The following is a 15359-nucleotide window of genomic DNA, read 5'->3' on the forward strand; positions in this document are numbered from 1 at the left end:
GGGGCCAACAGGCAGGGCAGGTGGTTAGTGAGGTGCGTGGTAGAAGCCATAAGGAGAGAAAGACTGCAGAAGCCAAAAGATGCAAGAACACGCATTCCCGTAGTGGGAGGACCGGATTTTCTGTTTTGTGAGGCTAGAGACTGAACCCAGGAGTGTTCCAATGACCACCCCTTACCGCTTTTCAAAGACAATTGAGGGCCAGGGATTTGGCTCAGTGGTTCCAGCGCCCGCCTTGTAAGGCAAGGTCCAGAGCTCAATCCCCGGTACCAACAAACAAAACCAAAGACAACTGAGACAGGTTCTCTGTAAGTTCCCCAGGGTGAGTACGAATTTGAGGTTCCTGCCTCAGCCTCTGGAGCTGCTGGGATTATAGGAGTGTGCCACCAGGTGCAGCTGGATTTCCTATCATGAGACCATCCAAGATGCTGGGAAAACCAGCTACAAATCACAGGCGGCTGTGGATGAAGATGCTCATGTAATTTCATATCCTGGAACAAGGGTTTTAAATCAAGGTTCAGTGGAGGATAAAATGGAAGGCTAGAGTAATGAAGGATAATAGCTAAATCTTGAAAACAGCCCATATACCCAGCAACAGATGAATGGATAAAGAAAAGGAGGTATTTATGTACAATGGAGTACTACTCTGCCATAAAAAATATAAATTTGCAGGTTTTTAGGAAAATGGATGCACCTTGCGATGATAATCCTAAGTGGCATAAATCAGACACATAAGTTTAAATAGTGCATTGCTGCCCTTGTGTGATGAGCCCGAAGTGTAAATAAGGGACAAAATGGGGATAGACATTAGGAAGTAGGAAGAACTTTTTACAAATGGGAAAGGGAAGGAAAACAAAAGGAATTTATAGAAGAACTGAAGGCTACATGGAAATGGAGCTTTTGCAAAGGGGGAGGGAGGGGACAAAAAAGACTTAAAGTGTGTTTGCACGTGTACACCCCTCCCAGAGGAGTGTGACCACCATGTACGGCACACGTGTACAACACCAGCAAAAGGAACCTCAGACAGCAAGGGCCAGGAGGTGGGCCAGGAGGAGGTGGGCCAGGGTGGCAGGCACGGGGCTTGAGAGAAAGCCAAGTCCTGCATTTTAGAAGACTCCATCTCCAACATTTCCAACTGAAATTCTGTGAGGATGACAGATTCAGATCTGGGATTTCAGGCAGAAGACTAAAAAGAGATAAAATAAGAACTTTATAACAAAAACACTCTTCGGAAATTTTAGTTGGCCAAGAATAAGTAACTGCAACTACAAACTGACTGAAGTCTGAGCACAATTCCCTCTTCACATCAGAACCTGTCTCCATCCTGCGGTGTTTTATGATGACTTCTGCAGACGAGCTTTATGTCTGTTTCTCGAATAAGAGGAGAAACTGCCGTATTTCATGGGCTGATTCTGAAACTGCAGCAACTGTCACTGCCTGCATGTAGTCAGGGAGGGTGGAACCTGCCGTGTGGGATACGGATGAACCTAGAGGACATCAAGTGAGTAACACAAACCAGGCGGAGAAATACACCTTAACACAGCCTGACCGGCGGCCCAAGGTGTCTTTCCCTTGTGTAGTGATTTCCAAACTTCGGGAGGCACCAGAATTACTGAAAGGATTCCAGGCCCAGCCCTTGAATCCCTGGGCGGGGGTCTGGAAGCTTCTATTTCTAACAAGCACACAGCAACACCTGATTCTGCTGTTCCGAGACCAGCCGTGACAAAACACCCACTAACCACCCATGGCATGGACGCATGTGCATGAGTATTTCCACTCAACTTCTGCTAAAATACACTGACAAATTAGAATTCATGGATGCATTAAATAGCTGTGTGGGTATTTTCAATCTGTTAAATTTGTTTCCAAATGTTTTCTAGAATATGCTGTCTGTCACGATCATAGCCCCAAGGAAATGGCTCCAGGTATAGATGGAGAAGTCAGAATTTGCTTCACTTCTGAGGAATACTATGCTCATTCACATTTCACATTCCTTTCCAGCCCCTAATTCTGCTCATTGTCCCTCTATTTCTCTTTAGTACTGCCAGGACCATATATCAACTCATTTCTTCCTCCCAATATCTTGCAGAGACATTTCCATGCATAGCTCCACGTTCAGATGTGGAGACTGAGGCACGGAGGGATTAAGAACCTCACTCGAGGCAAAGGCAGACCTGGGAACTTGCTGCTTCAGACAGCACTCTCGCACTCACCGGTTCCCAGAAACAGGACGTGGTACTGGCCATCGGCCGCGTTCACGCGGTCCACGGCTATCCTGGTGTACTTGTAGTCCGTGCCTGTGCGGACGATCAGAGGCCGCCGGTGGACAGGGTAGATGGAGTTGTACATGAGCGGGTGGTTCCGGATGAAGGTGACCACGTCGTCTGGGAACTCCTTGGTGGTTCGCATGTTGGGTGTGAATGCTCCTCCTGGACACTGAAAATCATAACAGTAATAAAAGAGTTAATTTGTTTCAGTGATGATCAAAAGCCCTCTTTTCAAAAACACTTAGAAGGTCCAGTTGTTTTAAATGTATTTATCATGTATTTGTTATCCAATGGGGAGAAAATTAACTAGCCTGCCCGAATAGATGAGCATGTCTAGAAATGTGACACACGATGTGCTCAGCTTGGTCACCGAGTGAAGCTCAGTCCATGCATCCTACCACGTTTGTTTTCAGGTTTTCCATTTTGTATTCAATACAATTTTCACTCTTCTCATCCACCACTTTTCTATTTTTTAATTTTGTGCCAGAAACTAAACTGTTAAAATAAAATCTCACAGATACCACCTGCTAATGCTGCTATTAGTTAAGATAAACCACATGGTCATCTTCCAATTCAAGCAGAATTCTAACATGCAAGAATTTTGTCCCATCTGATCTCACCTCATAAGGTGGATCCTGGAAACTGGATGTGGGAAGCTGGATCTGCTTCTTCCCCTTCGGAGGAGACCGCGGTCCTGTCCAGCCCTCAGAGTGCAGTCCGACAGCTGCGGGTGCTCACAGGCCCTGCCTGGTGGCTCTGCTGCTGCCCTCATGATGCTTTCTACTGTTCCGGGGTCTCGGATGCCCCTTCCAGGACCTCGGCACCCGCTTCTCCCCTCTGGCAGGCTGTGCCCCAGCCTTTCCCATGTCTGTCTACTGCTTCACCAGGATTCAGTTCAAAAGTGACTTCCTTCAACACGATGTCATAAAAACAGCCCCCTCTCCAGATCTGGACTCTCTGTTTCCTTAGCCTGTTCTTTTCCTCACTGTCCTACCTAACTGTGGATCATGTATTCACTGCTTGTGTCTGTATTGTCCGTTTCTCTATCGAGAATGTAACCTGTGGGTTGTCAGTAATGGGGTCTCTTTTGCTCATTATTTTCCCATCGGAGCTGTAACAAGCCTGGCAAGAGCAGATATTTGGCAATGAGCAGCTGAATGTGTGCATTATATCCCTCACTATCTCCCCATTGAGGTTTTGGGGCCTCGACGCTGGATGGGAGAGGGAATCCAGCCTCATATCCAAGGAGCAGATAGAAGACGATAAAGAGGATAAAGAGATCGAAACAGTGGAGCCTTGGAAGGCTTCTGAGTTTTGGAAAGGGACCCTGGCCAGGCCTCTGAGTGGAAGGCAACATTTATACAGCACCTGAGGCCAAGCCCGGCTCCCGAAGCCTGGAACTGCAACTAGCTGGCGAGCAGGAGCTGAGTGTTAGGTTATACAAGTGAAACCACAGTGCATCACACATAAGAAGCATGACTTGTCAAGCCCTATGAACTACCTGACAGTAGCTTTACTCCCAGGAACAGAAACACTGCTACATTTTTCTTGCAACTTAGCACTCCTGTTCTAGTTTCATTTCTTGTCATCAGAGAGGTTGGAGGTAAGAGGAAAGGCATCAAGCAAGCTTCCTGATTAGCAGGAACGCCGACTGTGACCAGATGGAAAGTCACCATCACCGAAACGTAGTGGCAGTTCCTGTGTAGGAATATAGGGCTGGTGTCCTTAGATTCCACCGGAAAAACAGCGTTGCGGAATTCTGTGTGCCATCAACAAAATCTTTAATGTTGACTCAGTTAAGAAAGAAAAACAACTTCGGGTACCAAACAAAGCAAGGCCACCTCGGGTGGAACCTGAGCCGCAGCCTGCAGCGCTACTGGTACCGCTGAGTCACTTGCCAGTCGGAATCACATTGGCCGATGCATCTCCGCAAATTACCAGTGTGCTCTGACTTACTTAGGCTACATCTTCACGAATGCAGTTTCCAGATCAACTTGAAGAGTTAGCACGGCCAGAGCTTAGTCCAGGAGAGGGAATAAGGCTCTCTTTTTGGAAAAGCACGGGAGCAGTGATAGGACTTGCAAAACGGGGAGAGTGCGACAAGCAACAGCACTAAGCTTCTTGTCCCTTACTCCACTCTCTTCAGGTCATGTAGTCCTCTATTAAGAGAAGGCATTCTATTTAAGAATTGCCCACAATGAGGACCATGATGAGGACCGAGAATTTAATCTGAGGTTGTTTTCAGCTGGTGGATGTGTTCCACACTTCTGCAAAGTATGGAATTAAGGGTGTTTTCTACTCTCATTCTTCACTCGAAGTGGAAAAGGGAAAGGCATTGCTCAGCGAATGAAAGCATGGAAAGAACAATGCATGGGCAGTGTAAATAGTTCCAGGCCTTCATAAAACACCACTAATTATGGCTTGCTAAGATGAGATGTCGCCTTAAATATTTGCAAGCATTCACATCGGTAAGTTCCGGAAAGATCCGAAGTTAGCATATATTACTAGCCAATTCTTAACAATTTCTAGTTGGCACAGCCTGGGGTATGATGAACTTATGAAGCTATCAGTGCCCAGTTTCTGGCTTTTACTTAAAGGTAACTGAAATTCAGATGAGGCTTTTGTTAAGGTTACTTGAAACTATGATTATAAAATAGATGATCTGCACAAATAAACTCAAATCAGTGATTTTATACTCATTCACTCATTCCCTCACTTTTGTGTGTTCATAATGAACTTTTCCCTTAGAAATAAGTGTCTCCTACTATGGATTTACTTTTAAACTTACCAAAGATTTTTGACAGTAACTCTTCCACTGTCATGACATAAACTGCAGATAAGACGTGGAATGAGTGACAAAAATCAGGGCAAGAATAAGAGTCTGTCATGCTCTCTGGACACTGTGTGCCCCAACGTGGCCCCCCCCAAGTCCAAACAAGATGCCTCCCTTAGCTCTCCCCTGGTCTGGTGACACAGGAAATCTGCACTGCAGCCGTTGCATGACAGAACGTCCATGCACTATCAACAATAAACGCCCCATCTGAGAATAGGCTGATGCTTCATTCTCCAGAAAACCAACTTTACTCAACAAACGTCACTAAGTGATTTAGTTAGATGTCTCTCTTAGGGTTTGTTTTCCTTTTGTTTACTTTCTTTCTGTTTGCCAAGCGGTGGTCAGCAGTCCTTCTCCGAGCGAAGGCAGTTTAAGGCTTGCTGAAGTGTGGGGAGGCTGTGAAGAAACTGTCTGATTGCTGCCCTGACTAGAGTCAGGAAGTCATGGACATCTGCCTGCACCTCCTGCTTCTCCTGAGTGCTCCACTCACCCTCCATCCAGTATGAAAGTCATCAGATTGTGTGTGTCTACATATAAATGGATATATACCCATTCTTTGAACATATTTTATTCAAAACCCATTTTGACATACACAGTAGGGGACATAAAAATAAGCAATCACTGTTGTCTTATACACACAACTACACCAGCAAAGAAGACAAACATACTTGAAGCACAACAATTAAGCAATAGAGTGAGAACCTGAGATACGTGTGAAGGAGGAAATAGCTTGGTTCTGGATCACATAAAAGCCAATGTCTTTAAAATTAATTCAGAGTAGTGTAGAAGTCACAGCTTCCAGGGTTACTGAAGGAGTTTAGCTATGGGAAGACAAAGGCTGAGATATTCAGGCAGCCCTAATTCCTCTGACATTGAAGTCGAAGCTTCTCTACATTTGCAAATTGATGTTAAACTAGAACCCTTATATTTAGCTCTGCTTTCACAGGATAGGCAGTATATGCAAAACAGTCCTCCGCAGAAGCTTCGCACATGTCGCAACAGAATAATGTCATTTGTTACGGGCCACAGAGAGTGTGCAGTCTTTGGCTGCCCTTTGCAGCATACCAAAGGTGTCTCGTTTCTCCCACACACTCCAGCTCCTGATGGGAACATTATGATGCGCTGGCTGGCTTCCTCCGCTGACTCGGCCCTGGCTGTGAGGCTCTTTGTAGCACAGCGATCGGCTCGGCTTGAAGAGCAGCACGTCCAGGGAGCCTCAGAGCCAGGGTATAGGATTTCTGCCAGGACCCTATATTTATGGGGTTGACTGGGCAACTCACTACTGTGTCAGGAAACAGAGCGGTACAATCCTGGTTGATTCTGCCCCAGGGCTTCAGAGGCAACATTCCTAACCCAGGAGAGAGGGGACACTGCGGGCACTGGGCTGCTGGTCTCCTGGCCACGTGAGCAGGCAGCCAGCGAAGAGACCCACACGGCTGCTCTGAGTCACCCGGCTGACTTCATGGGGTTTTGCCCAGAGCGGGGTGGAGGCCCCAGGCCCTCGGAGAGCTCGCTTTTCCAGGAGGAGTTCCAAGGCCGCTCCCCACCCGCCTCCTTCCCCTGGGGACCACTCATCGGACAATTTTTGGATTTAAAGGGACTGTTCTGGGCTCCACACCAGATGGAAGAAACCACATTATAGAAATGAGTCTGAAGTGTGTCCTACTCCCTTTCTGCGTTGAGGCTGCTCCAGATGTGTGGCACCCAGCCCTGGCTTCTTCCACACTGCTTCAGAATGGGGAAGGAAAAGTGCTTATTCTTAAAAGCTAAAAAATTGGGAACAGAGAGGCTGTTTTTCAGAATTTTCTAATTTAGCACTGGCTTATTTTGGTTTACTAAAAAGGGCTGATGCGGGACCACACGATGTGGAGCAATGGGCTCTTGACAGGCGCAGTTTCTCCCTGTGATTCCGAGCCCCGTGTGCAAGCTCAGGTGGCTTTCAAGTGGCTGTGGAATAGGAGCAGCCCGAGGGTGGGGCCGGCTGGCTTTCCTTTGGGGGAGCCCTGATTGGCAGCCTGTGTCCATTTCCATGCTGCCAATGTCCGCACAGCCAGCTCTGAATTTCTGGGTTGACGGGAAGCTGTGACCAGATCACTGCAAGTCATTTTCAAGAGCACGACTTAGCTGTGAATAAGGGCATTCTCCCAAAACGAACGACTGCTCTGATGACCCCAAGAGAGCCCGTGCCTTGCAGGGGAATTTGCAAGTCACGCATGACCCCTCCCTGTCTCTCTGGCTCCTGTGCCTCTGTCAGTGCCTCTGCTCCGGGTACCTAAGGTGGCTGTGAGGGTTCAGTCCTGTCCTTGTGCTGTACAAATGAGCAAATGTTTGTCCCAACCTCTTGAGCTGTGAGCATCAAAGAGAGAGAACTTAAAAGGATGTTGAGAACTTTATGATACTGACAGACATGATTAGCAGTATTTAATTACATTAAAATGTACCATTTTTAGGGATGAGTAGCAATTCTCCTAATTTTCCCCAAGTTAATTAAAACTTAATTATGTTATATAAAATATGTATAAATGGTTAATGTTTGGGCTTCCTAGCCAGGGAAACAAATTTAAATGTTTTCAATTGTAAATAAATAGCTTCTTTAAAGGCTTAGTAAATGATATGTCCTGTTAAAAATTTGACAGTAGGCAAATTTAAGACAATAAGAAAATAAAGGCATAAAGAATACATTAGAAATACACCGTAATTGCATAAAAACTGAAGTAAGTCAATAACTGGAAAAAATTGTGAGGGATCAATATCTGAAAGAATACAGTATTAGCAAAGGAAAAGTTCAAGTAAAAAGGTCAAAAGTCTTTTGTTTACATGAGTATTGAATTACTTCCCTTTTGGACTTTTCCATAAAATAGTCTTTAATGACATCCACTATATTCTATAATTTATAATCCTATTCTAAAAAATACAGAAATAAAAATTTATATTTTTCTTAATGAACAACTGAACAAACTCTTCTGTCAAAATATGTTCTGTATGGCATTCTCCAGAGACAAACTAATCAATATTCTAGAAAGCAGCATAAGTATTGGCCAAATGAAAAATAAAAATTAGGAATTTTTAAACTGGAATCCAAGAAAATTCCTATTCCAATCTGGCAGTGAATGGCCTGTATCTTGGTTGGAAAAGTTAGTTTTCAATATATCTCTTAATGTTATCAGTATTGCATGATACATCTACAACCCTCTTCAGAAACCCTCACTCCAGTTTAGGGGATTTCTAATTAGAAAGCAGTTAAATAGTTCTAATTTGTATATTGGTTTATGGTATATAAAGATTTTATTTCAATTATCACCTACATTGTCATTACTTGCTCAGATATGCCCAATACTATTTCTTTGAGAAAGATATAGGACTCACATAGTTTGAAGTCAAGTATTGCTAAAAGATAAAAATCTTCACGTAAGTCATCTCTTAATTAATTTTCACTTGGTTATTCCTTCATTAAAACAGGTGGTATTCCTTAATATAGGGAGTGTTATGCAAAGTAACCAGGATTCAAATACTTTGGCTTCCACTGAGAAGTTAACACTTTTAAAGATTCAGACTCTGCTGTATTATACTTAGAAAAATATATCTGCTCTGTTTGACATGCACAGTGTTTTGGAATCTAAAGGAGACTGTGTCATCAAAGCCCCAGTTCTGGAGTCCTTGGGGTGGAACACTGGAAGTGAAATAGTATCAGGAGCCCAGCAGTGGTGTAGAGTTGTCGGTAATAAACATCAACTGACATTCTGATAAGAGAGACACTTTCCTAGCTACTCACCGTTCCGGGGCGAGGGTATGGGATTCGACCCTGGTAGGAAATCAGCTGATGGTTCGGCCCTTCCTTGTGGGCGAAGGGTCCATTGAACACAGTCTGTATGTCAGACAAGTGATACACGCACACTGCGGAGCCTTTAAAGACGGAGCTGCAAAAGTGAGCACACCAGTCTGTTTTCTTATTTTATAAATGGTGTTACCATTTCAAAATTAGGTGGTGAAGTTTCTGATCCAATTCATCATGGAAAACTTGAATGTTATGGTGCACCAGTAGAAAGTTGAAATGACTGTTGCTGAATTGAAATAAGGCATTGATACAAAAAGGATTCAAATATTTAATTCACATAGAGGTCACAGACAATAACAAGTCATGGAAAAGTTCTTCTGAATGTTTCCCAAAATAGGACAAAGAAGTTTTTAACTAGTTCATTTTAGCAACAAAAAATGTGCTGATGATTTTATGATATGAATTTGAATTCTAAATCACTATAGATGTAAGCTAACACATTTAATTCTGAAATAAAACCCAGTAATATAAGAACATCATCTTTTTACAAGAAGATTTTCGTGTGAGCACCTTCTTAGTTTTCCTAAATAAGAATCGAAGTTGTCATTGTTCTTGTTCCTCCTCTGTGAGTCACAGACAATAAAAGTTAATAAATATATCCGTAACCTCCAACAACAATGGTAATAAAATATCAAAGATTTTCTTTGAAACATGAATGTTGAGATTATTTTCTTGGAAAAAAAATCTTATACACTTCATTATTACATTGTAATTCACAGGAAGTAATCTTTACAAATGCAAACTATTTTGAAAGCACAGGTCAAGTTCAAATGTATCTTGGAAATCTGGGAAAAGTAAATAAAATGGGAGGGCTCTATCCCAAACTCTTTGTAAACTTACAAGTTGAAGAGAAGAATGCTTTCATAATATTTACTATTACTCAATGAAGTTTATTGTTTGACTCATAAAAGGTAATTGTTTAATAATTACCTTGATGTTGTAAAAATGCCATACACCAGTGTTGTCCTTGGATTATCGGTTTCCAACAGAAACACATCCTCTAGAAAAAGGAAAATGCAATCTTTTAAAATTCCTAAATAGTAGATGTGCTTGTAAAAATTACCCTAAGAAAATAGTTTCAACTCTTGAAAATACTATTCAGAAGGACATTCCTGAAGCATCAATACAAATTGGAAATACCTAAATGATAAGCATGTATTAAATTTAATTACATGCTACATAGACACTAACAGGACTAATGAAGAATTTGTATCTCTGTGGGAAGCATTCTAATGAAATAACATGAGGCAGACAAAGCACAGTGTTGTGTAATATGGACTGGAGGCATAGAAACCTTCAAAACATATACCACAGAGAAAGAAAGTGACTCAGTGTCCCGGATGGCAAAGCTACAGATATGTCCTTGTTGCTTCTTTGCTTGAGAATTTTCTAAATATCCTTTAATGATGAAATTTCAGGTTTTTTGAAATTTAAAAAACCTTACAACTCTTAATTTCTTTTTAACCTAGAATTAAAGGTAGGAACACGGAAGAAAAATAACACCTCTAACAGTAAGATATTCGAAGTATGTTATAGCAAAGACAAAATTGTCATATCTGAACATGAAAGATTTCTGATAGAAAACCCCAATCAATAATCAATTATAAAGAATATAAGAAAGGTCAGGGTTTAGTGAAATTTTGCAAATTCAATTCTTGCTGAGGAATACAAAGACAGATGCATTTATTTTAAATTACCAGTGAATTTAGGACACCTTCAGCAATAACTTAATAACCACTAGCCTTTCCATAAGTGGAATAAAGGCTATGTCTACCTTTCTTACAAAGAAGAAGATTAAAACATAACATACGTACAACTTGGGAGGAAATAATGAATGACACAGTGGCGGTGAACCTTCCAATGATACAAACAGCCCGCTGCAGTATGCGTGCCATAGGTTCCCCTCCACTGGACTAGGCTGTGTCACACAATGACAACTGAAACTTTTTCTATTAAAGTTGATACACACAAAACATAATGGCCTTTAAGAACAACAACTATTTCTCTGTTTTATAATTCTGAGATTAAATTTTTCCCGTATTGCATATACATTTTTATGGTTACTTTACCACTTGCCTGAAAAATCTAAGAATAATCACCATTTTTCCATTTTAAGATAAAGGCAAAAGAAGTTATTTTTCAATGGCACTTAGCAAATATGGAATGCTGTTGTCACTATGTGATTCCTCTCACAGAAAACTGTTTCTTGCTAGAAAAACATCAGACTGTTGGTCTTTATTTGGCCTGGAAAGCGAACACCTCTTCAGTCTCACTGGCCCATTTAGTCTTGTGTCAGGAACTCAGACGGAGCAGAGTCCCTCATTTCTACTCTGCCACTTCCATCCGAACGCTGCCTGCCTGCTAGATTCCGTGGTAGAAATACATGGCTAGAAATATACCAACTGGCTTTAAATCAGAATAGTACATATACATGAGATAAATATGCATTTCTAAAAGCCCAAAACATATCTTTATCTATATATAAATTTTACAAGCACCGGATACACACACATACACAGGCACACGCACTCATTTATATATTATGGTAAATTTAATGAAATAATTATTTCAGCAGTCACTCAGGAGCAAAACAAATGAAGAACATCCTTAAGGAAACTGATGAACAAACCCCGGATGTTGCATTACAATGCACACGTTATTTGCACCGGAAGTCGTGTGGTCACGTGAGAGGCATCACAGTACATGGGTCTCAGGAGCTGCCTTTCTGTCCGCGTACCTAATTCGTCGAAGTGCGTTTCTGGGCCGTCCTCGTCCGGCACGGAGCACACCAGCCGGGCCTTCAGGAAGGTGGTCCACTTGTTGACCAGGCTACGCAGGCCACCTGTGTCATTCTGAAACCGATTGCAAAGGTCATGCACCTTACTAAACATTTACTAAACTGTGGACATAGGTATTAACATTGATCTTGGAGTCTGATTACCTTAGCATTTATTATGATCGGAAGAGTGGAAATGTGAACCATATCTCTACATCATAGTTAAAATATTAAATATCTGTAGTATTGTACACAATAGCTCTAGTTGCACTATTATTCCCTTATGGTATCAGCTGCAAGCGAATCAGGTTAACAGATAAATATCTACGCTCATTTTAACACTCTATCACAGCAATGGTCATAAAATGCTATGGAGAATAGTTTGATTTGCATTTCTGGGACAATCCATCATCTTTAATATGAGCAAATCATCGTCCACGGCAAGGGTTGCAGACTGACCGTGGCTGCAGAGCGGGTCCTACCCCAAATGCTCCCCAGAGCTGATTTTCCTTCCGTTTCTCTGCCTTATCACTAACTGGATGCTTTATTTCCATATCTGTCTGCCCAGGTCTGGCGACTGGTGTCTGGCTCCTTCACAAGTGGTTGGTCACTATTTTTGACTTATTTCTCCCTCGTGTTCGGAGAAACCTCTTTTCCCTTTCTGCTGACTGAGGAACAGCTGAGCTCAGACGGGTGGCATGTGCAATATTTAAGAATTTTTTAAGTTACAATAAACAGTTTGAGAAATACTTTTTCAGCAAAGAAGTCTAATAAATAAGTCAACACAAGTCTGTAAAACTGTAAGGAAGGAAATCACAAACTTTTTAGTGCTATTTATACTTACTATTTATACATGGAACATTTTGGTTACTGTTTACAACTAGAACTGTATTTCCTAGAGTGTTTCTTAACTTTTACTATTCTAGATAGTTCCACAACCTTATCTTTTACTGAGACTTGCCTGTATTTCATTTACAAGGATTGTTTTGTTTATTTTAGCAATAGACATTTTAGCCATTTGTTTGAATTCCAGTGCATTTAGTGGACATGTGAAAATTAGTCCACACTGTTTTTCCTTTTTAAACCACCACCAGTTTCCCCGAAGGAAGCTTTTTATTGAAATAGGGTATGCTTATCTCAAATGACTGATGCAAATGAGCATATTATTCATAGGTGTTTTTCTCAGTAATTTATCTACATATCTGTAGCTGTAGATAATACAAGCATGAAGAAAAACTATTGAAAAATAACTACTTATGTAATTTGGAGTTCTTTCTGCCCAGCAGTGCCTGTGCAGTACTCACAGGACATATCCTCGCGATCATGGAATGGATCTGCTTCATGCTCCTGTTGCTGTCGGTCAGCTTCTCTCTGAAGAAGAAGTACACTTTGGCGTCGTTGGGGTCGGTGCCATCCGGAGTGACATGAGCATCCACAAACACAGGCTCTGGAAGAAAGTGTGGGGATGACCTATGCTCAGGGTGGACATCCACGCGCTGGCCTTCCAGTTGACCGCAGTAGAGGAGGAGAAGGGTTCAGTGCTCATAGATATACCTCAAGAGGCAGCGTTCACAGCAGCTCCACATCAGAAAAGTCAAGTACAGCAAAACAGAGCCACAATATGACAGCCCACACTGTTTTCCTCCTCTGTCTACAGTGCATTTTGGAGACGCAAGAAATGTGACAATTATTTATGCACTGGTGAGTTTTTAAAAATCAAAAAGCTTTTCTAGCAATTATTTCCCATGGAATCTTAGGGCTGTTTTTTGGAAAAAATGTTTGGTTTTCAAAGTGTGGTGTTCAGTTTAGTGCAGATAACCTCAAATTCATTGAAGCAGGAGGAGGAATGGGGAGCCCAAATCTGAAAAACACATTTTTCTTAAATTAAGGCAAATGAAATAAAGAGGAAACTTCTTAAGGAAAAAATGTAGTCACTTGAAGACACATAAGGTTTCCTTATTTCCAGAACAAAACAACTCTTAGGACGATGTATTTCCAGATGTACTGGAGGAGTAATTTGAAGAAGTAAATGGACAATGGAGGCTTTCTCGTGCTGCTCCATCTGCAGAAAGAGAGGCTAAACTGTGGCAATTCATGCTTCACTGGTCACGGGAAGTGGATCCCCACGGTTAAAGCCAGCTAGACACATGGTTTCTCAGGGTGCAATGACAGAAGCCCGAGCAGCGTCTTCCTCTTCTATGTATCCGCATTTGATGGGAACCACACAGGAAAATCCAGTCCGAGTCTTTTTTGATGTAAATTCCATAGGACCCCAGAACAGGGAACAGTGATAATCTTAGGGTTAACACACCAAAGATTTCTATTAAATAGTGGTCAAATTTTGAAACAGTAATATACACAACTTTTATCATATTAAAATTCAAGTATTAAAAAAAAATAGGAAGAGGTCTTGAACATAATCTATTCATTAATCTAAATGTCATAGCATTATGCTGATTTTTAAATTTGGCATTACTAAAATATACAAGCAGATGAAATGAAGCAAAAAGAATATTTAATCCTAATATGTTAGCCTTCAACAACTGGAGAAGATGCTTAGGTACTGGCAAGTATGATGAATACTACTGCCATTTTTATTTATTTATATATCTATGACAATTATGTTTATATATCTATGACAATTGTAGCAATAAAATAAGGAACTGGAATATGAATGATGTGCAATTGTTTCAGTTATTTATCTGAAATGATTTAAGTGTTAGAGTGCAGAACTGGCATTTCTCATGTTATAGCCTCATATTTTAGTTTTAACTATTTTTCCTAGTTGTCGTTACAGAATTAAAAGTTAGTTTAAGGCACAATACTGAAGAAAATATCCATGAAATGTTTTCTTACCACTCAGCCATTTGGAATTGTGTTGATCAGTTCTGACTGCATTCCTCTTGGTTAAACTTCGAAAAATAGCAGCATCTGTCCCCATGAAATCTATATACATTCCTGAGAAAAGCTCCTCATCTACAAAAAAGAAAAAGAAAAGAGAAATTTAAATATTTTAAAGCTATTTTAAAATGTAAGGTGCATCTATTTAATAGCTAATAATTTAAAATATTACAGAATGTTTGTAATTGTTGATTGGTTTCCATTGACCATAAAATTTGGCCAGGTGTGGTGGTGCATGCCTGTAATCCCAGCACTCAGGAGGCTGAGGCAGGAGGAGAGCCATAAATTTGAGGCCAGTCTGGCTACATAGTGAGTTCAAGGTCAGCCTGAATTACACAGTAAGATCCCGTCTCAAAAAAAAAGTTTTTTGTTTGTTTTGTGTCAGTACTAGACATTGAACCTAGGGCCTTCACTGAGCTACATCTCCAGCACTGTTCTTTTATTTGAGACATCATTAAATTGCTCAAGCTGGGCTAGAATTTTCAATCCTCCTTCCTCAGCCTCCCAGACTGCTGAGATTACAGGTGTGTGCCATCACGCATGGCTTAGATAAAGTTTAATCTGTTCTTATCACCTGCATGATTATAATATATGTGATATATGTATATTTACCACTATATATTTATATCTGATATATGTACATAGTTGTATATATATAAATCAAATCCTAGAATGATCTCTTACTATATAGAGATAAAAATTCTTGTCTTTCTTATACTAAATATAGATTTTACAGAATATGTATCAGAA

General features: G+C 41.1%; 1 protein-coding gene across 2 annotated transcripts in view; it reads right to left on the bottom strand.

The window, feature by feature from the left end:
* The window catches only part of Sema3c (semaphorin 3C), a 142069-nt gene that overhangs the window by 36828 nt on the left and 89882 nt on the right, over positions 1-15359 (bottom strand). For both annotated transcript variants that reach the window (XM_004839756.3, XM_004839757.3), the window contains exons 7-12: positions 14565-14684; positions 13013-13155; positions 11670-11784; positions 9863-9932; positions 8870-9014; positions 2211-2433 (exon numbers count right to left, since the gene is read on the bottom strand). In XM_004839756.3, the coding sequence (XP_004839813.1) occupies positions 2211-2433; positions 8870-9014; positions 9863-9932; positions 11670-11784; positions 13013-13155; positions 14565-14684 (816 nt within the window). The remainder of the gene's footprint in view (positions 1-2210; positions 2434-8869; positions 9015-9862; positions 9933-11669; positions 11785-13012; positions 13156-14564; positions 14685-15359) is intronic.

Source organism: Heterocephalus glaber, unplaced genomic scaffold (assembly GCF_053883595.1).
Source record: "Heterocephalus glaber isolate CG9 unplaced genomic scaffold, H.glaber_assembly_v1.0 deba00000676, whole genome shotgun sequence".
Lineage (NCBI taxonomy): Eukaryota > Metazoa > Chordata > Mammalia > Rodentia > Bathyergidae > Heterocephalus > Heterocephalus glaber.